The following is a 24,760-nucleotide window of genomic DNA, read 5'->3' on the forward strand; positions in this document are numbered from 1 at the left end:
GGAATCGACTCTGCCTTTTAAGCTGACATTTACCTGGGAAAAAACTTCCACTCAGCTCAACAAACCTGTACTTGGGGCTTGTCCAAGTCATCTGGCTTCATCACCACTAGCAAAAACCTTCTGGAAGCTAGGACTGTTGATAAGGATATGCGAGAGACTACTGTGTTTTCCCATTACTTCAAAATTTGGATTTCTTCCCTTTTCCTTTTTAAATTTTCCCATTTCTAATATTTTAACCGTTTTCTTTTTTTGTTTGTTTGTTTGTTTCTACATGAAAATGGCTGGTCTGTTGTATATCAACCAGCATTTATTTCTCAGCAACCAGTGGGCTCACCTATAACATAGGACAGACATATTTTTGGGCCTGTAGCTCTTCTAGTCTGTTTTTTGTCACTTAACTTTTGTGAGCTATTTTTGTCGGGCTGTTTGTTTTGTTCAATTTTTCTTATTAAGTAGCAAAGTGATATCTAGTAGACCAAGAACTATTTTATGTCACTGAGCGACTGATGAACCAGGAATATTTGTGGGGTTTACCAGTAACTGACATGCTTGAGCATTGTGAAGCTTTTAAGTTGCTTTTTAACTTTACTGTTAAATAGAAAGACAAGAATTGATGAAAACATGAATGATGTACTTATATCTACATTATACACTAGCAGGAATAATATCTAAAAACTAACATTAATTAAGGGCTCACTATATACCAGGCATGGCTCTGATTTATCTATTAATTCATTTACTTTGTACAGAAATCCTGTGAGGTAGGATCGTTATCCCATTTTCCAGATGAGGAAATTGAGGCACAAAGAAATGAAGTAACTTTCTCAAGGTAACAAATTTAGTATTTTCCTGGCCTGGGATATGGACCTAGCTTTGGTTGTTTGAAGGCAGTGTTGAGGCTCCTCACTCCATACTATGTTGGAATGAAAAGCTCTATTAGAAAGTGGATCACCAGGGGCACCTGGGTGCTCAGTGGGTTAAGTCTCTGACTCTTGGTTTTGGCTCAGGTCATGATCTCAGGGTCATGATATCGAGCCCCACATCAGGCTCCACACTCAGTGAAGATTCTACTTAAAATTCTCTCTCTCCCTCTGCTCCTCCTCCCCAACTCCATTTGCATGCTTGCTCACTCTCTCACTAAAAAAGGAATAATAATAAATAAATAAAAATGAAAAAAAGCAGATCTCCTGAGATCTGTTAAATCAAGTGTAGATAAGTTGCTGATGCATGTGGAATTGATAAAAAAGATAGTTACATCGTTGAGAGTTCTAAATCTTTTTGTTCTGTGTATTATGGCTAACACATAAAATAAGGAGTTTTTAAAAAGGCTTTCCTCTAAAAACATGTTTAGCAGAAGCCCAGAGAAATGTTGAATACTGTTTTCAGAACCAGAATTGATATTTTTGGTTAGATTTCCCTTGTTTGCTTTTTCCTCTCCTAGTGGCATCTTTCATCGTGATATCCCTCCACTCATTTCACAATTCGCATGCTAGCCGAAGGCTTTCCAAGGTACCTGTTAAGAGTAACAGCGATGACAAAAAATAGTTTTTGCCCACTTTTTCACAATTGTTTTGGGCTTCATAAAAACCTTAGTAATGGAAATACACTGTCTGCAATCACATTGTGTCTTCCTCATTGAGAATCACTACCTACTGTTCACAGCTTATGAAACTTCAGTGAAAATTATGTGCACCTCAGATATTGTGTGGACAGTTGTAGCTGTTAAGGAGCATCAGCGAAACATAACTAGGGGAATTTCCAGTTTATGACTCTACGAGTCATATAGACTCATACGAGCTCTTGATGCCCAGACGTTCACAGGTTTCTTAGATGGGGTGGAGGAGGTGTTGCAAAATTGCAACACCTGCCTACAGTTTAAGGTTCAAGTGGATGGCAACTGTCTTTTCATCGATGTGTACCCAGGATAGAGCACCCAGTAGACATCTAAGAAATACTGAGTGGATGGATGAATGAATGAATGAATGAATGGCATTTCATCACCTTCTTTTTCATTACACAACTAGAAATTAATCTGCTTTAGTTGATAGAGTTTACGCTAGTCTCTCGCACTTTAAGCATTCAGGGATTTTGAACTTAAATTGTATTTTATTATTTTCTTTCTACATATGGGGATTATCTGTGTCTTTCTGAAAAATCATTTATGTCTCTCGGTGTAGTTAAAAATATCCGAAATTCAGAGACATCTCTTATTTTATAATGTTGAAAAAGATATTTTAAACATTTTGAGAAGATTTTAACTCTCAGTATTAACAAACATTTGAGTATGGTAGCTATCACCTGTAAGTGACAGCTACCAGAGCCTTGCTCTTTGTTGTTAAGTCTCCTGGACATTGGGGACAGTACATTTTCTTCCACAGAACCCCTTACTATTGTGTTTCAGGATCTACGATAAAAAATATATTTTCTGCAAGCATATAATTTTATGACTTCAAACTATATTTAACTGGATTTTATATTATGCTGATACTTTTTTTAAATCACCTCAAAACAGGTTGGTAATATTGAAAGTGCCTCCTTATAAACATTTGTTCTCAAAGCCTTGCCCACACCATAGCGCACCCTTCCCCGTGGTTAGGCACTGCTGTTATATGCGTGGTTTTGTGAGGATCCTAACCATATGTTCCCTAATTGTGATTTTTTCAGACCCCTGAGGCCTTGCCTAACCACTCAGTTCCAACTAAGAGAGGAGTTATCACGGACCACAAGATGTCACTGTAGGTTTCCCAGCAACCTTTAGATGAGAAGTAATGACCCTAGGACAAAGGTTCACTGTTAGCTAACAATCACTCTGCTTTTCCCCAAGATGCTTCTCTCAGGCCTGCCCTCAGACCTCCTCTGCCCTCATTCCCCATCACTAGGCCAACAGATTTAGGTACTTATGTTTAAATAAAATAGAAAAAATAAAATAAAATGGAGCAACAAGAGTGGGCCTTGGAGATGGCGGTGATGAGCTCCATGTACACATGGCCTGGTAAGGACACCCCCAGCAAGGCAGCCTCCCAGAACTGAACGATGGCCCGGTCCAGATGCGACTCTACAAAGGTGGAAATTTGGCGCTAGCAGGTACAAGGGATCTAATATGTCTTGTGATGATTTAAGGCAGAGTTTGTATCTTGTACATAGTGAGTCATTGATACTTTAGAGAAAATAAACTTTTTTTTTTTTAAGGACAAGTATCTTACATTAAAAAAAATTTAGAAAACAGAGAGATCACAGACTTTTGCCTTAAGATGAAGAATTGAAACATTATTAATTTAGGTATTATTCTAGAAGGCACTTTTGAACTGAGTTGCTCTTCAGAAAATAACAATTATCAACGTGTATTTGATGATATATGGAATTACTGTTTATGTGTGATTATGATACTAGACTTATGATTGCAAAGCGTTCTCACCTATATATACTGCAATATTGATGGATCAAATGATATAATGAGGTTTGCTTCAAATAATCCTGGAAGTGGGGTAGGGAGAGCCATGGGTGGGTTGAAGGTGAAACAAGACAGGTTGTGAGTTGGTAGCTGTTGAACTGGGTGATGGATAGTGCATATGTTTAGAATATTCCATTATCATACGTGGGGGAAAGTGCCAACCTGGATCCAAGCTGGAGTCCATTCATCTTGAGCCGTTTCTGAAGATTTGGGGGGTAGTTCAACACAGCCTTTTGGAAGCAATGAGCTCCTGAACTTTGTGATTGGTTGTGTAAACCAAAAAAGAGAGTTCACATTTGTGTCCCAAACATAATTTTAAGACTGTTGGAAGTTGATCCAACTGTCTAGTTTTTCAGAATTTCTTGAAAATGTGTGTTCACTCCTATCAGTGTGTTGTATAATTATACATAGATTTCTTTCCACCCTAATCCCTCTTAGATTTCAACTTTCCATTTTGAAACTTCCCCAGTATTGAGACTGCTCTCCCACAGAAGTGCCTTCAGCTCTTTGATGGTTTCTGGGGTCCTTTGAAACTTTTCCAGCCTTCACAGCACTTTCTCACTGAAGATTGGCAACTGGCCCAAACATAGGTGCTCGAGTTTTCTGACACATTAGCGTTGGTTAAAACGGGAATAGAATGGCCCTATTTCATTTCCTATATCCTTCTAAAACACGTACAGTTTTATTTTAGCCTTTGCGGATAGTAATTGTACGTCATCTCTAATCTACAGTGTATTTCAGATATTTTTTCTAGCATGTAACACTTCAGAGTCCATTATCGTCTGTGGACTATAATTTTAATTATTTCCTGCCGTGTCTTATCTAATACTGGTTTGCTTTAAAATATCAGGCTCCTCACAGGGCCCAATGATATCCTGCCACTTACCCAATCCACTTTTACACCGACACAAGGAAAGATGCTAGATTCTTCTATACATCCAGATATCTCGTAGTACATTCGTATTTATACAATCATAGATATCCAGCATCTGAATGATTCAGTCCCAAACACATTCACTGCACTGTGCATTTTCTATTAATGAAATCATACAGTTGAGCTACTCCATAGATTTAATATTCTGTTCCTTATTTTTTCCAGTAAATTAACTGTAACGACATCTTCCTGCAATTTCCTGGAGTCACTTTTTTTTAAATTACTTTTGCTTTGGAGGCTCTTGAAATTTTTGAAAGGAGTAATTATTATTTCCTGAATCCACTTGATTATTGATGTGAGTTATTATATGTATTCTGCACACATCTCACTTAACTATGTAGCGATGATGAAATCCAATGGCTTTTTTCTCTCCACCGCACTGGAAATTTATCACCCCCCATGGACTATATAAAGCCCTCTTGAAGTATTGAAGTATTCTTTGGAATTCCATACACAAATGATGCTTTGATTTTTTTTTTTTAGTACCCACTACTTAAGATGTACCGTGTAGTAGATCTGTGACATCACAGACGTGTGTACTCTGAGTACACAACCCAGGGGAGGGGACAGTCCTAGCAATGATTACAATACCCAGTGTCCAAAGTTTTTTAGGAAGAAAAATTGTCCCAATTCTTACAATAAAGTACAAAGCCTGTATTTTTCTCACAGCAATGAAAGTACAAAGCCAAAGAGTCCGAAGCTCAAAATTGAGATTTCTTTTAAAGCAAAAGTGAGTATTTCCCTTTACAGTGTGGCTTGCCTCGATTCGCACAGTCCCCTCATGGGAACCACCTGAGTACAAAGAGCCTGTGGTTCCTGACAACTGGACATGGAAACAGGGCGGATTGAATAAGCCCCTTCACTGACCATGCTTCAGCCCCTTCCAGCACCTTGGGAGGTGCCCCTTGCACAAGCTGCCTCCGCTGAGCGTGACCAGGGCTGTGGTTTCACTGAGAAGGTCCTTCTTTGTGGTCCCAGCTCATGTGCCATCTTGCCCTTTGTACATTAGTCATTGATTCTGAATCAAACAATGTGAGAGCCAGAACACAGTCATCTTCTCCAAGGTCTTCATTTTATAGAAGGGGAAACTGAGGTATCATTAGGCCGCGTGCCCCAGGTCATGGAGTTTGTGGGATTAAAGCTTAATTCCACATCAGGAAAAGATCCTGGTGACCATCAGTGATAATTTGGGCTGCGATGGAACACGGCAGCAGCTCCAGATAGGGCGGTGCAGGGGAGATCATCGTACTCCCGAAATGTTCCTGTTCTCACCCAGCTTGTTATAGGACGGCAGGCCCCCACCTCATGTTCTTTTCCATAAATGCCAACAGAAAGCAGAGCCGAAGCATAGGGATAGAAAGGTGGAGATGGCTACCAGAATCCCTGACTGTCCTTCATCAAGACAGCCGCCCATATGTCAATGGCAGGTGACAGGCCCACAGGCTCAGGCCGTCCCTGGGCCCCTCCGGCTCTCAGCTCCATCGGGCCCGTTTTAGCTTCACGTGCCTGCAGAACACTCCAGCCACACGCCTGCGGTTTCCCTCTCTCCTGGCTCTGCCGTTTAGGGTGAGAATTCTCCTTTTTACTGAAATTGACTCCTGGTACCTCTCAGCGGAGAAGTGACCTGCGGGAAAAGTGCAGTAGTGAGCTGCGCCCCGCACGGAACAGGTGGGGGATCTCTGGGGGGAAGCCCACCCTGAACCTATGAACCTAGCTTCTTCCCCAAGGAACCCGAGCTGCCTCCCCGTGGATCCTGCTGCACAGACACGATCTGCTCCTACGATGGAGAGGACAGGCTCCCAGCTTTGTGGCTGCAGCCCCTGCGGCACCCTTTCCCAAGGGGCAGCTACGGGGGACCCATCATAAAGGACCCCAGCCCACCGTCCTGTTGCATACCTCGAGTTCCTTTGTCCTCTGTCTCCAGAGAGCGGGAGATGCAGGTTCACAGGTTCTCCCTTCCTGTCCCATGCGAATAGTTAAACCCAGCCGAGGAGCTGAGGCTGGAGCTGAGTCTCCGCTTTAAAAATAGAAGAGGCTCCTGCACTCGCGGCCCATCCCCCCGGCGGCTCCTCCCCAGCTGGGCTCCACGGCTCCGAGCAGGGCGCCTGGCCAGGCCAGGCCCCATTAGCACCCAGGACCTGCGTGCAGGTGCGAGGGAAGGAGCCAAGGCTGGGACTGTGCGGCCGCCGCCACCTCACACTCGAGCCCTGCACTATGACACCTGCTTGCCGGGGACAGGGCCGGTGGGCCACTGCGCCCACACAGCTGGCCGGCAACAGGGGCTCCCCAGGGCAGGACCTGGCCAGGAGGCTAGCGAGCCTAGAGGACTGTCCTCCCAAGCGCAGAGCTACCCTGGGTATTTTGACCAGTCAAGGTTAGTAGAGCAGCCTTTGCAAGCCCGTCGGTGTCCTGCAATAAACTACATTGACCTGCTTGGGGCCAATGCTACCTTTCCGCAGTGGGTGCTTTGCAGAATGCGGATCCTGAAATGCCAGTGTGTGGCCGGGCCCTGGACTGCACTCTTCTCCCTTTCTAGGGTGTGCAGAGCACGTCTGCGGGCTCCTTTTGATGACTGTGTAGCAAATACCACCGCTAACTCTTAGTCTCCGGGGTGGTTACCTTTCTGCTTCAGCAGGTGCTTCTAAGTTGGTATGGAAACAAAGAAAGATGCTGTGAGGCAGGAAAAGATTGTTTGCAAGCGATTGAATATGGACATTTTGAGACATTCCAATTGTACCAGAAAGTAGGAGGGTGATGTAGGCAAGTAACTGAAGAGAATGACTCCCTTAAAGGACTCTGACGCAAAGTCATTCGTTTTGGTAAGGAAAAAAGTGTGAAAAGTGTAAAGGAGCATGAGCACAGGAGCGGAGGGGAGCTTTGTGAGGAAATTATTTTTTAAAAAAATAATCTAAATGTGAACTTTAGTAGAATATCAGTGTGGTCGATGATAGACTTAACTGTGGGAAATGCAAGCTCAGAGATGACCCACCCCGTTCCCAAAAAACCTAGTTCCCAAAAAACTCCTTAAGACTTACATTCACTGTGTGATAATTGAAGTCTAAAGAATATGATTTATAAATTATTATAAATTTTAAAAATCTAGGGATACTTGGGAGGTTCAATTGGTTAAGCATCTGCCTTCGGCTCAGGTCCTGATCTCAGAGTTCTGGGGTCCAGCCCCACATCAGGCTCCCTGCTCAGAGGGGAGTCTGCTTCTCCCTCTACCTCCATCTCACTCATATCTCATGCTCTCTCTCTCTCAAATAGATAAAATCTTTAAAAATTTTTTTCTTTAAAAATCTAAAAAAAGGGGATCCCTGGGTGGCTTAGCAGTTTAGCACCTGCCTTTGGCCCAGGGCACAATCCTGGAGTCCCAGGATCGAGTCCCACGTCGGGCTCCCAGCATGGAGCCTGCTTCTCCCTCCTCCTGTGTCTCTGCCTCTCTCTCTCTCTCTCTCTATCATAAATAAATAAATAAATAAATAAATAAATAAATAAATAAATCTTAAAAAAAAAAACCTAAAGGAATACTTTTTAAAATAGGCTGAAATACTATCATTTCTTTGAAAGATTGAGAAAACTGCCTTATTCTTTCTCCCCAGCACACATTACCTTTTAATTACTTTTTAACAGTGTAATTATCAATAAAAATTTAGAACAAATTAGCATGAATGAAAAGTAGTTGATTACAAAGAAGACAATATACTATTTAAGTGTTCATATATACAAAAACAGCAAGTATTTATTGAGTACTTACTATGTGCTAGGCATTGTGCTAGGTGCTGGCAAGTAATAATAGTCTCATCATTCTCATGATCCTTAAATCCAGAAGGGATGCAGGCAATTACTGGAGAATAAAGAGCATCCAGTGGTTCCTTAAGTGAAGACTAAATATGCACTTGACCACAGGTGTGAGCCACATAACAGAGTTGGACAAAGTGGCAAAAAACAAAGTAATTAGAAAAAATAAATTAATTAATTCACCTGGATGAGTCTCATGCATTTTCACTGAAGAGACTCTGAAGGGGGTTGAAAACAAGCTGTAAATTATGTGAAAAATCGAGTGTTATGTAAAGAAAATACAGGCTTACACAGTTTTCCTTGACAGAGTTTAAATATATTGAAAATATAGTAAAAGAGAAATGCCCCAATTAAAAAAAATAAAAGAGAACAGTTTCAGCAGACTCTCCTTAGATTTAGCTTCAAATGTTTCCAGTACTGTTAATGAGAAAATAAATAGGCCCATTCTTACTGAAGGTCATTTGATGACATTCATCGAAATTTTAAGACTTTACCCTAAGCAGATAATTAGACATATTCACAAAAATAAGAAATAATATTAATTCCTCAAACCAAAAGCCACCTGAACATCATTGAATAGGAGACTAACTAAATAAATAATGATATACCAATACGACAACATATGTATCATAATCATTTAAAATGTCATAGAATGGTATTTTATGATATGAAATGATTACCGTGTGCTATCTGTAAATGAAAACAAAAGGTTAAAAGCAATCTAAGTAATGTGGTTGCATCTTGATTAAAACTGTGTTTTTAGAAGCAAGTTGGGAAGGATTTACAACAAAATGTAATGGCTATATTTGCAAAATATCGTGATTTTTTTGTTTTACATGTTTATTGTCCTATTTAAAGGCCCACTCATAACTGGATAAGACAATACAGTGATTGTTGCTGTAATGCTGTATTGTTGCTACTATTTCAAATAGACATATTATTTTATGAAAATGTAGACAACAATTCCACAGTTCTTTTCAGTTTTAGAAGGTAACTTTGAATTTGCTTAGTTTATTTTTTAGTATTTATTATGGACCTCTTATGGATCAATAGCCCATTAGTTACACTATGTGCTCTGGGGTTGAAGATAGAATATTACCTGATAAAGTTTCACTGAATATTCCAAAGGACTGAATTTGCTTCCTGGCTTTTTCAGTTACTGATTTTAACTTGAGGCAAAGCATTTAATCTCTGTCTTAGTCTTCTTGGGCCGCCATAACAAAATGCCATAGACTGGGTGGCCCTAACAATAGGAATTAATTTTGTCCCACTTTTAGAGGCTTACAGTCGAAGACCAAAGTGCCCACAGAGTCAGGTTTTGGTGAGAGAGAGAGAGCTCTCTTGTGGATAGCCACCTTCTCACTGTATGCTCATATGGCCTCTTATTGGCACGTGTCTGGGAAGAAAGAGATCTCTCTCTTTCTCTTGTTATAAATCCACCAACCCTACCAGATTAGAGCCCTGTCCTCATGATGTTGCTAAACCTTAATTGCCTCCTAAAAGCTGACTCTCCAAATATAGTCACACTGGATGTTAAGGGTTCAACATAGGAATTTGTTGGAGGACAAAATAATCTTATCTTAGTCCATTTGTGCTCCTATAACAAAATACCACTGAGTGGGCTGCTATAAACAACTTTATTTTTCACAGCTCTGAAGGCTGGAAGTCTAGGATCAAGGTGCCATCAGGGTCATGTTCTGATGTGGGCCCTCTTCCTGGCTTATTGCTGGCACCTTCTCACTGTCGTTTCCCATGATGGAGGGGCTGGGATCTCTCCAGAGCCACTTTTATAAGGACATTAATCCCATGCATGCAGGCTCCACTCCTCTTGCTTACATACCTCTTGAAGGCCCCACCTCCTAATATCATTACCCTGGACACACGGACTTCAATACATGAATTTTAGGCAGACACAATTCAGCCCACAGCACTGAATCTCAAAGCAATGGAAATAACAGTCAGGGTTCTATTAAGCACATAGTTTGGGTCAAACTCTTCTCACACAGGCCCATTTAACCCACTGAAGAACTAGAAAATGTAGATATCATTGCCCCATTTTATATTTAGCAACAAACTCACCAAGCTGCAATAACAAATATATGATAGTCAGATGTCCCATCCAGATCTGCCCTCCTCCACAGCCCATTTTGAACCCCACTATCCAGCCCCACATGACCACTCAGACAGAGTTCTTAGGAACATGGGCATGATGATAGCCGAGGAAGCAGGAGGCACCCACCGTGGCGCAGTGCTGATTGAGATCCTGATTTCAGAAAATCCAGGTTTGCAGTCAGTCCTGGCAACACAGGAAGGCCACACAGCTGACAGGCCACACAGCTGACAGGCTCAGTCAGGGAGAAAACTTCTGAGCTGGGCTCTGCGAGGAGGTCAGGAAAAAGCCAATCTAGTTTAATGAGAAAGAATCCGACCTTGAAGATTGTCAGACCATCTTTGAAAGAGGACAGCTTTCTTTAACTTCCAAATTAAATCTGGCCTCAAGCTCTCATCTCTTAGGCTGACTTGGAACTTTATCTTTTTAATAATTTTCCCTCCTCTTCTCCTCTTCAACTTTGTGCAGAGGTGGGAGCTGAATGCTAGTGAGTAGGGAGGTGCACCAACCCCATCAATCCACAGGCTTCCCGCTGAGGAACCTGCTGGCCAAACCCATTTATCCCTTGAAACAAGTTGTGCAAATTTGGGCCTGATGTCAAACTTTAGGCATGCAATATTGTCCTGCAGGTGGGTACCTCTTCCTCCAGTCCTATCACTTCTCTCGTGTGACCAAAGAGTGGACTTAGGCTCCTGCTGGCCTCGTGGACTGGCATTTAAAACCCTGTCTAGTGCTCTCGGCCTCTCCCTCCCTCCCCGAGTTCCTTTGCCCCTCCTCTCTCACACTTCCTCCCACCTCTTTGTCCTTCTCTTGGCTGTCTTCTCACCCTACCAAGGTACCTTGCCCCAAACCGACATGGAGGTCTCCCCATTAGGGAAGCTATCTTCAAGCCACTTCTGCTGTCTGGATTTCTTCAGGCACTGTGAGCAAAGTAGGTAAACCAACAAAGCAGATATACCCAAGAAATTATTCTGCAACAACAGAATGAGAGTCGAGGGGCTCCTGGGTGGTGCAGTCAGTTGAGCCATGAACTCTTGGCTTCTGCTCAGGTTATGATCTCTGGGTGGTGAAATCCAGCCCCGATTGGGACTCTGTGCCCAGTGGGGAGTCTGCTTGAGATTCTCTCTCCCTCTGCCTCTTCCCCACTGTGCTCACTGAGCTCTCTATCTCTAAAATAAGTAAAATCTTTTTTTTTTTTTTAAAGAGAATCGAGCAGGGGGAAGATGATATGAAAAAAGACAAAATTGGGGGAACATGTACAACAGTCCAGTTTAATCACAGGGTATGTGAAGGCAAGTAATAAGAAATAAAAACTGAAGGTTTTTGAACAGCAAGATTGTGGAGGTGTTTTCAGTTGTGTAGGCTGAGCATGTGTGCCCAGCATGGGCTGTGGCTGCTATGGAAGCGGGTGCCTTTTCTAATTTTCCTAAAGGCCCTGTACGGCCTGGCAGGAACTCTAGATGCTTTGGAAGTTTAATTCAGTGGCAGTGTTAAGAATGGTGGGCTAGAGATGGGTGTCAGGATGACCATTTAGGGAGACTATAGTCCAAATTGAATTCAAAAGGAAGCAGACCATACTCTAGTCTCCTCTGTGTATCTCTGGCATCTAGAAGGGTGAAAATTGCCCTAGTAGATCACCACATGTGTTTAATAAATGAATAAAAGTGGATGAATGTGAAGGGCAAGATTATTGCTTTAAGGAAATACTGTCAGGACTCACTGATGCGGAAGGCCAGAGGCTTGGCACAATGGAAGAACCAAAGGATTTTGGAGCGGAGCGCCCAGGCTCTAGAGCAGCTCTACAACTCATGAGATTCTGGACATTCATTGCTCAGGCAATGAACATTATTCATGTGCTAGGTCTTGGGGACACAGAAATGAACAAAATATACCAAGTCTACTTTCCAAGATCTTATGTTCTAGTGGCAGTAAGTACTCAGAAGGAAAAGCAAAGCAGGGTAGAGAGAACAAAGACCAGGATAAGAAGGACTTTTTCATATGAGGTGGTCAAGGAAGGGCTCTCCGATAAAGTGACCGGCCAGTGTGGAGCAGAAGTCAGAGAGGAAGCCACGTGCAGGTCTCAGAAAGAAGCAGTGCAAGCAGAGGGAATAGAAATACATCTGGTGTGTTTGAGGAGAAGCAAGGAGGCCAGCGTGGCTGATGGAAGGGGTTCCAGGTCGAGCCTGAGATCAGAGAGTTGCCTGGAGACACTTGGAGGTCATGACAGGGACTCTGGATTTTACTCTGGGTAAGAAAGGAAGCCATTGGATTCTCTCTGACATAAAAAGGGTCATTTTGGCATCTGTGGTTACAACAGACTGATGGAAGGGTACGAGTGGACACTCACACAGGCCAGTCGGCAGACTTGGAAAAAGCCAGGTGAAGGTAATTGGTGGCCTGGATTAAGGTAGCAGTGGTGAAGTTTAGTAGACAGTAACCGAAGTTGGATTATATTTGAATGGTATGTGCGAAAGACTCACTAGGGTTTGCCCGTGGGGTGTGAGAAACAGAAGCCAAGGATTACATGCAGGTTTCTGGCCCCAGGGCACCTGGATGAGTGGAGTTGCCAAGTACTGATAGGAGGTTTAAGAGAAGCAGAGCATGCGTGGGGTTTTCTGTGTGAAGTCAAATTGTTTATTTAAATATCCAAGTGGAGAAACTGAAGAGCCAGCTGGAAATTCAAGTCTGGAACTTCAAGACGAGAGCTGGTCTGGAGATATCAATTTGGACTAACCTACATGTGGATAATATTTATATCAATGGGGCCAGAAGAAATCTCCCTACAAGTGAGTGTAGACAGATGCTAGGACTCCGCTTGGGATGATGAAGGTCCATGAATGAGAAGTACTGGGGCGATAGTATCTATCTCCTCGCAAAGAAGCACATGAGACAGTCAACACGTCTGAAGTTTCCTGGAAAATTATTGTGCTTAAATGTAAGACCACACGAGGAGTGCCAGGCGACAGAGAGAATGGTATTGTTTAAAGCAAAAGAGAAGCAGAAAGAAATAACTGTTTGTTTGTTTTTAAGATTTTTATTTATTTATTCACGAGAGACACACAGAGAGAGAGAGAGGCAGAGACACAGGCAGAGGGAGAAGCAGGCTCCATGCAGGGAGCCTGACATGGGACTCGATCCCGGGTCTCCAAGATCAGGCCCTGGGCTGAAGGCAGTGCTAAACCACTGAGCCACCCGGACTGCCCAAGAAATAACTGGTTTTGAGAGAAAGACGATGAGCTTGGCTTTAGAAATGTATCGAGGTGACAGCAAAATATCGAGGGGTAAACTTTGAAATTGGCACTAAAATTGGTGGGAGAGGCCAGGGAAGCGCTCTAGACTGGAGAGTAATCCATACAGATGAGATCACTGTCCCCAAATTTTGACCATAGCCTATCTCTTTATATCTCCTACAGGTATGTAGACGAAGGGAATAAGATGAGCGAAAGCCTCATAATCCTAAATTAGTCAGGTTGTCCTACTTCCTGTTTATGAGAGGTAATAAAAAGCTCATGGGGCAGATACATGGCAATAGTTGTTTAAAATGGAATTTCAGTTGTATTGTCAGGTTTCAGACGTGTTTGGTACCATGCTAAGTACTTCATATTCACTATAAGCCTGACATGCATAGACCTATCCTTCCCCTCGTGGCTAAGAAAACTGATGGTCAAGACGTTAAATCACCACAGAGTTCACACAACTAGTATGTGTGCTGGAATTTGAATTCAGATCGATCTGAAGAGGTCCAGTGTGCTCTGTCCACAATCCCAGTGACCAGTGACGGTTCCCAGGGATGACTGGGTAGTCTCTTCCAAGGGTACATTGTTACCTGAAGAGGGTCTTAAAATCGCTTTCTCTCTTGATTTTGGATATTCATAAATATCATGGGGACTCCATTGTCTTCACTTCGTAGGAAATGTCATCTTTTTTTTTTTTAGATCAACCCCAGCACATTTTTCACTTACCTGTTGTTGTTTTGTTTTGTTTTTTGTTTGTTAGGGTTTTTTTTTTAGTGTTTCGGGCCAGACACTATCTTCTTAGGTGATAATGAAAGGATCCTAGACCATGAGCAAAAAATCAACTAGAGTAAGTTGCAGATCCATGCAACTCTCCATTAATACTGGAAGTTCCCAGGGTACAGCTGGCGGTTTCAGATCTGGACTAGATTTTTCTGAGGAAACTTTCAGAGAGGCAAGAGGAATGGAAAGAAAGGACAGTCTCAAGCTTGGAAGAGACTGGTTTTAACAGCATGTCACTTCTTGTCAAGCATGCCCTCGTGGGTTTATGTGGCTCTATTAATGTGATTAAACAGGAAAGTACACAGTCAAGGTCGGGAAATGCCTGGTGTTTTTCAATTATTTTGTAAACCTGGGAGTAGGGATGGGCCAGATGTTGAGCGTGAAGCTTATCTGCATTTGGGGATCTTCTTTAAGCAAAATAACATGAGATTACAACAGCGTCTTAGAAAGTGTCCGTGCAATGGGAGGGGGGGAGGTGCAATGGGGGGTGCAATGCGTGTTTCATTGGCTTCATGGTGCCTCCACCGCCATTAGGAAGAAGTTTGTTAATTTAATGCCTTATAAGCAAAGGGAGCTGTAAAATGCATTAACATCTGGCACTGATTCATATGTGATGATCCCATTGCTTCCCACGTCTCCTTATAATTTCCTGAGATAAGTGTCCCGAATTTCCTATTTTGGGACCAACTGAGGAAAATGGGTGTGACCCAAACTAAGAGAGCCCTCTGCACCACTGCGAGGTTAGCCCTGGAGTGAGTTTACATCCTACTGCTGTGCCTGGGAAGGAGAGCCAGGAAAAATATTTTTCTCTAAAAAACAAATTGGTTTCATCCTAGCCATGGGCAGAGATCTAATTGTAATACTTTGATTTTATTGCAAGGCACACACTGTAAAGAAAAAAGTAAGTTAGGATAAGCAATTTGTCAAAGAGGAACGATCAACCAGAAAAAGCAGTTTGGGAAGTGAGGTTTTTCCCAAGCTGTTTTTGTTTTTGGAGGTGAAAGGTCATGTTGCAAAGAGCTTAGAGCTCCCTAAGATGGCCGAATGGAACTAGCAAATGACAAGTGATTTTTTTTTTAATGCTTATAAAAATTAAAAAAAAAAAAAAAGATATGAGTCGGATTTACCTCAACAGTGGCTGGCTTGAAGTGCCCTGGGGAGACGGTGATTTAGGTATGGTATAGACCCTTACCAAACTGGATATTATCTAAGAAAGTAAATGTTTTTGCTCTTGCAACACAATGTTTACAGAACAGGGCAGGCGCTCTCCCTGTGAATTCTATATCAGATGTCTGGGGGCTGGTGGTGTTTCTAAATATAGTCCAGTCACCTTCTTGGGGAGCCACAGGGAGGCCTTCACAGTAGGCATTCGATTCGCATGGGGAAAGTTACAGGTGTTTTGTAAAACAATTGTCGTGCTGAATAACTTATCCTGGAGAGTTAAATTGGACATTTTAAAAATCATAGCTACCCAGTTCCAGTCTGGCAAGATTGTAAAGTCACTGAACTGCTGTCTATGAAGATATGTTTGATTTTGCTTGGTTTCAAGAAAGCTTATAAATTTTTCTAACGTAAAGCATACCCATATGGAAAGGTAAGATATTTTGTATTGAACACATTGTTAATAGAAATTTGCAGTTGCCGAATTTCAGATTGCGAAGGCAAGAAATAGGGAGGGGTGGAGACTTACTTTAAAATGGGAGCTGGAATATGATCTCGTATCCTTTGATTCTCACATGTTACCGGATTACTTTCAGAGATTCTTCTATGGCATGACAAGGAAGCCAGTGAGGTGGGGTTGCTTGGGAGTTAAGTAAGCAGAGTTCAAACAAACAAAAAGCTTTTTGCATTGAGTACCATGCATGTCCTATAAGTCAACAGATGGACACATCTTTATTTCCTATAGCTTTCTTGGGAAAGAAGAAAAATGCAGCAGCAGATGTTGATTGTTGGCTTCAGTGCATTGATAAATCATTCAGTTGCTTTATTTGGTTTAATCAAACGATAGCACTGAAAATTATTTTAGTCAATAGATGCTGTTATTTATGGTTTGAGTTTCTCTAGTTTGGGAGAAAAATAATTGTTCCCTAGGATTCATATTAGAATCTCCCCTATTTACCAATCTGTTCAGCAAAAAATACTAGTTGGTTCTTTATTGTGCATTTCGAGAGCTGGCCCTTTACCTGCTTTATCCCCTCCTCAATCCCATCTCATGGTTGATGGCGCTTGTCTCATTTTTTGAGGAAACTGAATCTCGGACAAGTTAGGTGACTTCATGGAAGCCACTGTCCTAAACTGGGAGGCAAATCCTAGCCTGTCTGGCCCCTCAGTCTTTTTCCTTCTGAGCTTGTGGACTCTGGCCCAATAAACTCCTCCCTTCATTCTCCAGCTCCCTGTGCCCCTTCTTGAAAGAAGAATGGCAGGCAGCAGGGGGCCCATGCAGGTGTGCAGAGCTGAGCCCATCCCAGGAAATACCAGGGCAGCTTACTCTCATTCCACTCTCTCCCTGCCTGATGGGCCAAGGGATTCCTCACCCAACACTGCCTACTTCCGGTGGTTTCCTCACTGACACCCACCCACACTTTCACATGGATGGCCGTGACATTAACTCCCTTGTCCTGCCATTGGAGGTCATGTTAATAGAAAGACTAGCAAAGACACATAGGTAAAATCTGGCTTCAGCCTTTTTTCTCCTCACCATAATAGACCTAAGTCTTGGTGATAAAGAAAACGGCAGTGGGACAGGAAGCTGGGGACAGTCTTGACCGGAAGCATGGCAGTTGGGGTTTGGGGTACTACATTCAAATACTTGTCTCTTTATTTTGGTCCTTCTGTGGCCTGTTGTCTCAATGACCTTTTCCTTTTTTGTTTCCTTTCTTTTGTGAAGCAAGCCATGCTGAAATTATTCAGACGTCTAACACCATCATTTTGATGCACAAACACATCAGTATGGAGAGAGGAGTATCACGTTTTCATCAGCGGCAAATACTGTTAGCTTTGCTGCCCATTAAAGGTCTTCATAAAAATGCTAGATAGAAACAAGCCCAAGTGAATCCAGAAGACCATCTCTCTGAGCTTTTCCCAATCCCAGCATCTGGTTAATTGCCCTTTAGCTGGTGGCAACGAAAGAACAGCAATAATGATTCCGCATCGTGTAATTCAACATACGTCTTTTAGAGCTACATTAGGGAAATGAAATTTATGAAGCCATTATACAGGAGGAAAAACATGATCATTATAAATACTACAAACAAACAAAAAAACAAAAAATAAATAAATACTACAAACGATTACTTAAACTCCTATATTTAAGCCTTGGTTACTTTATCAATTTACTACCGTGCTGCTGAGTAAGCCGAACTTAGTGGTTTTGCATAGTGATCTCTTTGGAAAGCTAATGCTATAATTTTCTTATGTGAGCATTCACAATAAAATTGATATTATGTTCTGAAGTCCTCCAGAATTTCACTCTGCAATGAAGCTGCTTCCTTTAATGATGAAACAAGCAGGTGTATGTGATTTTTAAAGCATCAAATTTCATCTTAGAAGCTGACACCGGAAACATAGCTGTTCCCTTAAATAATACCATTTATTTTGGTGCCTTTTACACTTTATTCAGTAAGAACTAATGTTCCAATTTGTTAAGAACCGTTGCTTTGGCGCCAAACTTGGCTCTGTCGACGAATGTTTTTTGGTGTGCATTATTTCAATTCTCCGCTTTATATATAATAGGGGTGTCGCCTACTAGAAACAAAGATTATCCCAGAGCTAATAACAGTAGCTCTTCTTCCAGTTGACAGCTCAAAGAATTGGATGTTTGGCTTGCTGATCCTCTTAAATAAGCAAGAAATTATGCTGGATGGAAAGAAAACCAGCTCAGTGTCATAACTAGGAGGACCAGCTGTAGTTAAAGTACGTGACTCTCCTTAAATGATAGAACCAATAATCATATACATTCAAGCGAGGGTGAGAAGGAAGTGAGAGAGTGCACACAGCGCTTGCACGCCCGTCGTGCACCTAGTCCTCACTATTCGGCATCAGCTACAGGTACCATTCCTGGCAAATCCGCAGTCAGGAGAGAAAAAGCTCTGGCCTCTGCCCTTAGGATTTGTACCTTTGATAATATCTCATAATATCCCTGGATGTAAGACGAGGTGGCTGATTGGCAGTAGACCTCTGGCCTCTCCACCCAGTTCACTTGGTCATTCATCAACCGTGTGGTATGCGTGTGACCCACATTTTATTCAGTGGAATCACTTGGACCTCACGTTTACGGTGTTTGGGCAAAGTTCTTCAGTAAGACCGCAGCGTAGAAGCCTAGGTGTGCGTGTAGACTTTTTCGAAAATATGAACAAGCAGGGGTAGTGAAGTGGTCTCTAAAGTACAATTCCTTACTACGCGTCCCCTGCTTTTCCTGACCTATTTAAGAAGCTTTGGACAAGATGCTTTTCATGAAATTCACATTTCTAACAACTAAGTGGCTTTATTTACATTGCACTTGGCTGATCAGCAGGGCTTTGAAAAATTAGTTGTATTTATTGCATCCCATGGATCCAAAATAGAAAGAGGTAGTAGATAAGAAGAGAGACACTAGCAAACGTGATCCCGTTACGGTGGGAAGATTTTCTCCTTAGTCAGCATTGCTTCCATTTATCAGCCACTGATACCCTTTAAACGAATGTTTTTCTGATTCGCATAGTCTGCATGTTTAATCACATTAAAAGCCTCCAACATGATCTCTCATGTCCCTTAAATAGACTCAACAATGCTGATCCTGTTTAAATTACAAGAAAATCACTGTGCAGCAGCCCAGGATCCTGGGGAGCCTCCTGGGCAGGCCTCAGGAGTGCAGGCGCCAGGGAGGGGTGCAGGAGGCAGTGAGGAGGGGGGCGCGGCTGGTCAGGGCCTTTTTCAGCCGGGCCGGGCTGGGGGATGCAGTGCCAGGACGCACTGACCACTGGCTCGTGGGGACAGGGAGCCCGGGCACTTTTTGGTACCGTTTCCAACACCGACGACAGTCTGCTCCTCCCAGCCTTGATACCTCCTTCCTTCCTTCCTTCCTTCCTTCCTTCCTTCCTTCCTTCCTTCCTTCCTTCCTTTCTTTTTCCTTTCGTTCTGAGATTTTATTTGACAGAGACAGAGAAAGTGACAGAGATAGCACAAGTAAGAGAGGAGAGAAGCAGGCTCCCCCATGAGCAGGGACCCCCACCCAATGAGGAGCTCCATCCGAGCACCCTGAGATCAGGACCTGAGCCGAAGGCAGATCCTTGACCGACTGAGCCACCCCAGGTGCCTGACACCCCCTTTTCTAGGGTTATCCCGGCTTGTTTCACCGTTGAGGACTTAGGAAACCTCATAATTAATTAATTATTAAATATTAATTAGTTAGTTAATAATTAAGCAACCTGTTGCAGCCCCTGTAGGGCTCAGGGCAAACTGTCAGGGCAGGGTGGGGGTACAGAGGGGAGACAGCGGGCTGGGCATGGGACGTGGAGGGTGCGTGTGCAGCTGCTCCCCCTGCTGCAGGTGCCACACACACACACACACACACACACACACACACACAAAGGGTTTTCTCCGGGTTCTGTTTGAAAAACCATGACACACATTTTTGTGGCCAATCTAGGGACCTTAATCCCCCTCTTCTTTGGAGACCAGTTGAGGAGGTACGGCAGTTCTGGGATAGGTCGGTTCCAGAAGATGCCCTGTAGCCTCGTGTGTTGGAAAGTGCCAGTCAGGTCCCTGCAGGCAGGAATTAGATTGTCCATGCTCTCCGGGGCAGGTGTCTCAGCCACCGGGTTGGGGTCTCCCAGGCAGGGGTCTCTGTCACCGTGTCGGGGTCTCTGGGGCAGGGGTCTCGGTCATGGTGTCAAGGTCTCCACGGCAGGTGTCTCGGCCACCGGGTCAGGGTCTCCGGGGCAGGTGTCTCGGGCCACCAGGTCGAGCTCGGCGTCACAAGAGCCAGTCGGTCACATCCTTCTTAGGGGCAAGGCCGATGACTCAGGCACCTTGTCTTCTGTCCTCCCCGCCAGGCTCCTGGGCCGACCGGTCTCCGCTCCACGAGGCAGCGAGTCAAGGCCGCCTTCTCGCCCTGCGGACGCTGCTGTCACAGGTAAGGTAGCGCCGTGGGTTGAATGTGCCCCTTCCCGCCACCAGGACAGGAACGTTCAACAGTAATCGACTCCAAAATAAATAAAGCGGCCTCATAAATGTCACCGGTTTTTTTTTCGTCTTAACCCCCATATCAGGTCCCTGGTTTCCATTTATCTTTGAAATTTCCTTATACATATTTTGGTAGAGCCTCGTGCCTTAATATTTCAAGCTTCTCAGGGTGCCTGCGGGGCTCAGCAGTTGAGCCTCTGTCTCTGCTCCGGGGGTGACCCCGGGGTCCCGGGATCGAGGCCCATGTCGGGCTCCCCGCAGGGAGCCTGCTTCTCCCTCGGCCTGTGTCCCTGCCTCTCTCTCTGTCTCTCAGGAATAAACGAAATCTTTTTAAAAACATTCCAAGCTGCTCATACGGTATAGTTGTTCACGGGTAGACACATTTCAGCCAGAAGTCATGGGCTGTACGGATTATGCGTTAAGCCCTTCAGATGTGCCTGGCTCCACGGTGTGTGCAGATGATTGCAAAGGAAGTTTGAGTCCTGCAATATCCAAGAGGCCCCATCAGAGCAGATGCCTAAGCAATCTTTTGTACATGAAGCTGTAGCCCGGGTTGGACTCGATGGAGGGGTCATCCCCCCACCACCTGCTCCCCAGCCCCATCGGAGAAAAGAGGGAAAGCGGGGATTCCTTACTGAAACAGAAAGTACTCTGGCCTGGCCTGTGCATTTGTGAAATTTTCCAGCGTGACTCAAATGTAGAGCGAGATCTGGATCACTGACCACATGCTTCCCAGTGTCAGGGAGAAAGGGGTACTCTTAGGTGGCTGAGAGGCAGGCGGGTGGCCTTGCCCGGTGCACACAGCTTGGCGCCAGGACTCGGGGCACAGAGAGTCCAGGCTGGTACTTACTGCGAATCACAACCTTGCCGAGCTTCATCTTCTTACCCATCGAGGGAGCATGTGGGACCAGATGTCCTTTAGGGCTGTCCAGTTCCATCCTCACCATGTATCCGTTTGGTTTGCATCATCACTTGATGGGGGGAGAAAAAAACACCTGCAAAAACTGTCAGTAAATTTCTAAAGGTCACCCCTCCTTCCCCCTCGAAATGGTCATGCAGAGCTTCCTTAGGATATTTGTCGACAAGTCGCTCATATCCACTGACACGCCTGCCAGGAGTCAGCTGCCCCCAAAGCCCCAGGGTGAAAGGGAATGGGGACCTTCCTACCCACTCTGCCACCTGGTCACCCCCATGTGCAGCGGTGAGGAATTGGCTCCCCCAGTCTGACTGAATGACTGGACCATTCAAAATCTTTGAAAGGGGAACTTGAGAGATCTAAAAAGTTGCCACCTGCTAGTGGCAAAGATTTGGGCTGGTTATTTTCTTGCCTTCATTTTAAGAATCCTGGTGTCCATGCTGGCACGACAGACCGTGGTGATCCTTAATACTCTCCAGGGATCTGACCACAAAACCCTCCTACTAGGGTGCTCAGCATGATTGTCAAGAGACAGTGAGTCATCAAAAATGGCAGGAAGGCAAAGACTCTCATGTCTCCATAATATTTCATTATTTTAGTCTGATATCAGTGGTTTCATGGAGTAAAGATGTTTAAAGTGTTTACTTGGTTTTGATTGGATAGTGAAGTACAGTGGCACACGCTCCATTTGCTCCACACCGTAGCAGTAATGGCTTTACATGCATCGTGTCCTTTAATCCTCATGATAACCCTAAAATTTAGAGGTCAATGTACTCATCCAAATTAAAATAATTACGGTATTGTGTAACCGGGCTTCCAACCCAAGTGTAACTGACTTCATAATCGGAACTCTGAACCACTAGTATAGACCTTTGTCACTCCTATCCAGCAACAGAAAGTCACAAAGCAGCTTCCTATAATTTATTTATTTATTTATTTATTTATTTATTTATTTATTTATACTTATTTTATTTTTATTTTATTTATTTATTTAGTTTTGTTTTATTATTTTTTTTTCTTTTAGCTTCCTACAATTTAGAGTGTTTTTTTCCCCAGTCTGGACTAACCTCTAATTAGATAGCCCCAATCAAAACAAGTGAGCCAGCCTATAAACAGTCTTGAGTTCTACAAAACAAAAAACAAAGCAACAATAACACTTGAAACAACTCATAAAGACCAAAGAAAGTTAAGGAAGCAGAACTTAAAATATTCAGAATCTCGTAAACAAATGCTTAAGGCGCTATGGGGTTTAGATATGGTGGTGGTGTAAGAATGAGGAGTTTCGACAACTGATTGACTCTGGCATCTGAACTGGCCCCTCCTGTTGAACTTGAACCCGATTTCCTCAGAGTCTTTGATCTTACATGTCACTTTCTAATGACATTTATAAAGATGATTTCACATAACTTTTTGCTCATCTTTCAAAATTATTCATGTCATATTTAGGGTTATAATGTAAATGCAGTGACCATAGACCACATCACCCCATTGCACGAAGCCTGCCTCGGAGACCACGTGGCCTGTGCCAGAACTCTACTGGAAGCTGGAGCTAATGTAGGTACCTGTTAAAACCATTCATCAGGGGATCCCTGGGTGGCTTAGTGGTTTGGCGCCTGCCTTTGGCCCGGGGCCCGATCCTGGAGTCCCGGGATCGAGTCCCGCGTCGGGCTCCCTGCATGGAGCCTGCTTCTCCCTCTGCCTGTGTCTCTGCCTCTCTCTCTCTGTCTATCATGAATAAATAAATAAATAAAAATCTTTAAAAAAAAAATTCATCATTGAATCACCTCTACTAAGAGAATTGAACAAAGTTCTCCTTTCGCTTTTCTTTCCTTCTTAGTTGTTTTCAAAAATAGTGGAATAAAAAATCACATTGCTTCGGTCCTCTCAAGGCTCTCTAAGAAGGATTTCCCAATCATTGCAAAATGGGTAGCATGCTGCATAGTAACGTAGAACATTCTGTCAGTTCTTGCCTGCTCTCATGATTCTAAACAGCAACAGGTGGACCTCTTAGGTTTTCCCGTCTTTTGGATGATTTCCTTTAGATAAATCCTCAGAGAGAGAATTTCCAATTTCACTGATTTCCATCGCCACCCACAAGATGACCTACCTCATCACAAACTTTTGTCAACATTACATTTGCGGACTGTTTTCCCAATTGCAAGGCACCTAACCATTGAATTCGTTTTTGTGTATTTGATTCTTGAGTATGTATTTATTGTCATGACATTTGCTAGCTGTATGCCCACTCTTGCAAATTACCTACCACATTGTGTTTCTGTTTACCTCTTGGCCTTTAAAAGCTTTGCTTACTGATGTGTATGAGCTAAATATATGCTGTCATATTTACTGCACATGGTTTCCCAAGGATTTCTGGTGGGTCGTATAACTTTTCTGAAATGCCCTGCGTCCAATCACGTGGGACTCTGAGTCTCATTCTTGAATTTTGGTTTGGTGTAGGTAAACGCAATCACAATAGATGGTGTGACTCCGTTATTCAATGCGTGCTCACAAGGCAGTGCCAGCTGCACAGAACTTCTCTTGGAATATGGTGCCAAACCCCAGCTGGAGTCCTGTCTTCCTTCTCCCACACACGAGGCCGCCAGCAAAGGTAACTTAGTTTTCGGGTTACGTGACAAGGGGAGAAAGTCCCTTTAGCAGCATGCAGTGCTCCATCTTTCTTTCAATGAGTCACCACAGGGGACCAGCACGAGGTCAGGTGCCAGGGGATGGGCCTTGAAGAAAAGTGAACTGATCTCTACTTTGTGTTGGCAGGTCATCATGAATGCCTAGAAATACTGATATCCTGGGGCATAGATGTTGATCAAGACATTCCTCACTTGGGAACTCCTCTGTATGTAGCTTGTCTGTCCCAGCAATTCCACTGCATCCGGAAGCTTCTTTATGCTGGTAATTTTCTTCAAAACATCTCTCATTCTGTCCATCCACATAAGCAACTATTCAGAATTCTATGGATTTCTCTAAATAATCAGTATAAATATATCTCATTGTGAAAAATGTTCTTGGGGCACCTGGGTGGCTCAGTCGGTTAAGCATCCGACTCTGGATCCCTCCATCTCAGCTCAGTTTTTGATCTCAGAGTCGTGAGTTCAAGCCCTGCATTGGGCTCCACGTTGGGTGTGGAGGCTACTAAAAACAAATGTTCTTTATTCTAAGCATCGTTGCATGTAAATCTATAACCAAGAATAAAAGAGCTGGTTCTTGGTAATTCTACTTCACCCCACAAGTCCCAAAGCCCTACTGATAAAGGTCATAAAATTTAAAAGCTCAAGGTTGAACATGATGTTGCCAGATATGTATCTATCCATGAATAGATCCACCAAAGGAAGTTTTAGGGGTAGTAACCGCCTAG

The 24,760-nt window shown here is 43.4% G+C and overlaps 1 protein-coding gene and 1 long non-coding RNA gene across 3 annotated transcripts in view; one reads left to right on the forward strand and one right to left on the reverse strand.

The window, feature by feature from the left end:
- Positions 1-24,760, forward strand: part of ASB5 (ankyrin repeat and SOCS box containing 5) — a 51,000-nt gene that overhangs the window by 21,468 nt on the left and 4,772 nt on the right. The window contains exons 1-5 of one of the 2 annotated variants that reach the window (XM_072763895.1): positions 15,410-15,485; positions 20,345-20,424; positions 22,837-22,944; positions 23,848-23,998; positions 24,163-24,297. In XM_072763895.1, the coding sequence (XP_072619996.1) occupies positions 15,425-15,485; positions 20,345-20,424; positions 22,837-22,944; positions 23,848-23,998; positions 24,163-24,297 (535 nt within the window). In that variant the 5' untranslated portion in view covers positions 15,410-15,424. Of the gene's footprint in view, positions 1-15,409; positions 15,486-20,344; positions 20,425-22,836; positions 22,945-23,847; positions 23,999-24,162; positions 24,298-24,760 lie in introns of those variants that run through there. The other variant, XM_072763893.1, reaches the window with a different exon arrangement.
- LOC140599682 (uncharacterized) lies at positions 290-6,443 on the reverse strand. The gene is made up of 2 exons (XR_012002613.1): positions 6,282-6,443; positions 290-6,009 (listed from the first exon to the last, which is right to left on the reverse strand). It is a non-coding gene; the product is annotated as an uncharacterized lncRNA (long non-coding RNA).

The sequence above is a fragment of the Vulpes vulpes genome, chromosome 7 (genome assembly GCF_048418805.1).
Source record: "Vulpes vulpes isolate BD-2025 chromosome 7, VulVul3, whole genome shotgun sequence".
Lineage (NCBI taxonomy): Eukaryota > Metazoa > Chordata > Mammalia > Carnivora > Canidae > Vulpes > Vulpes vulpes.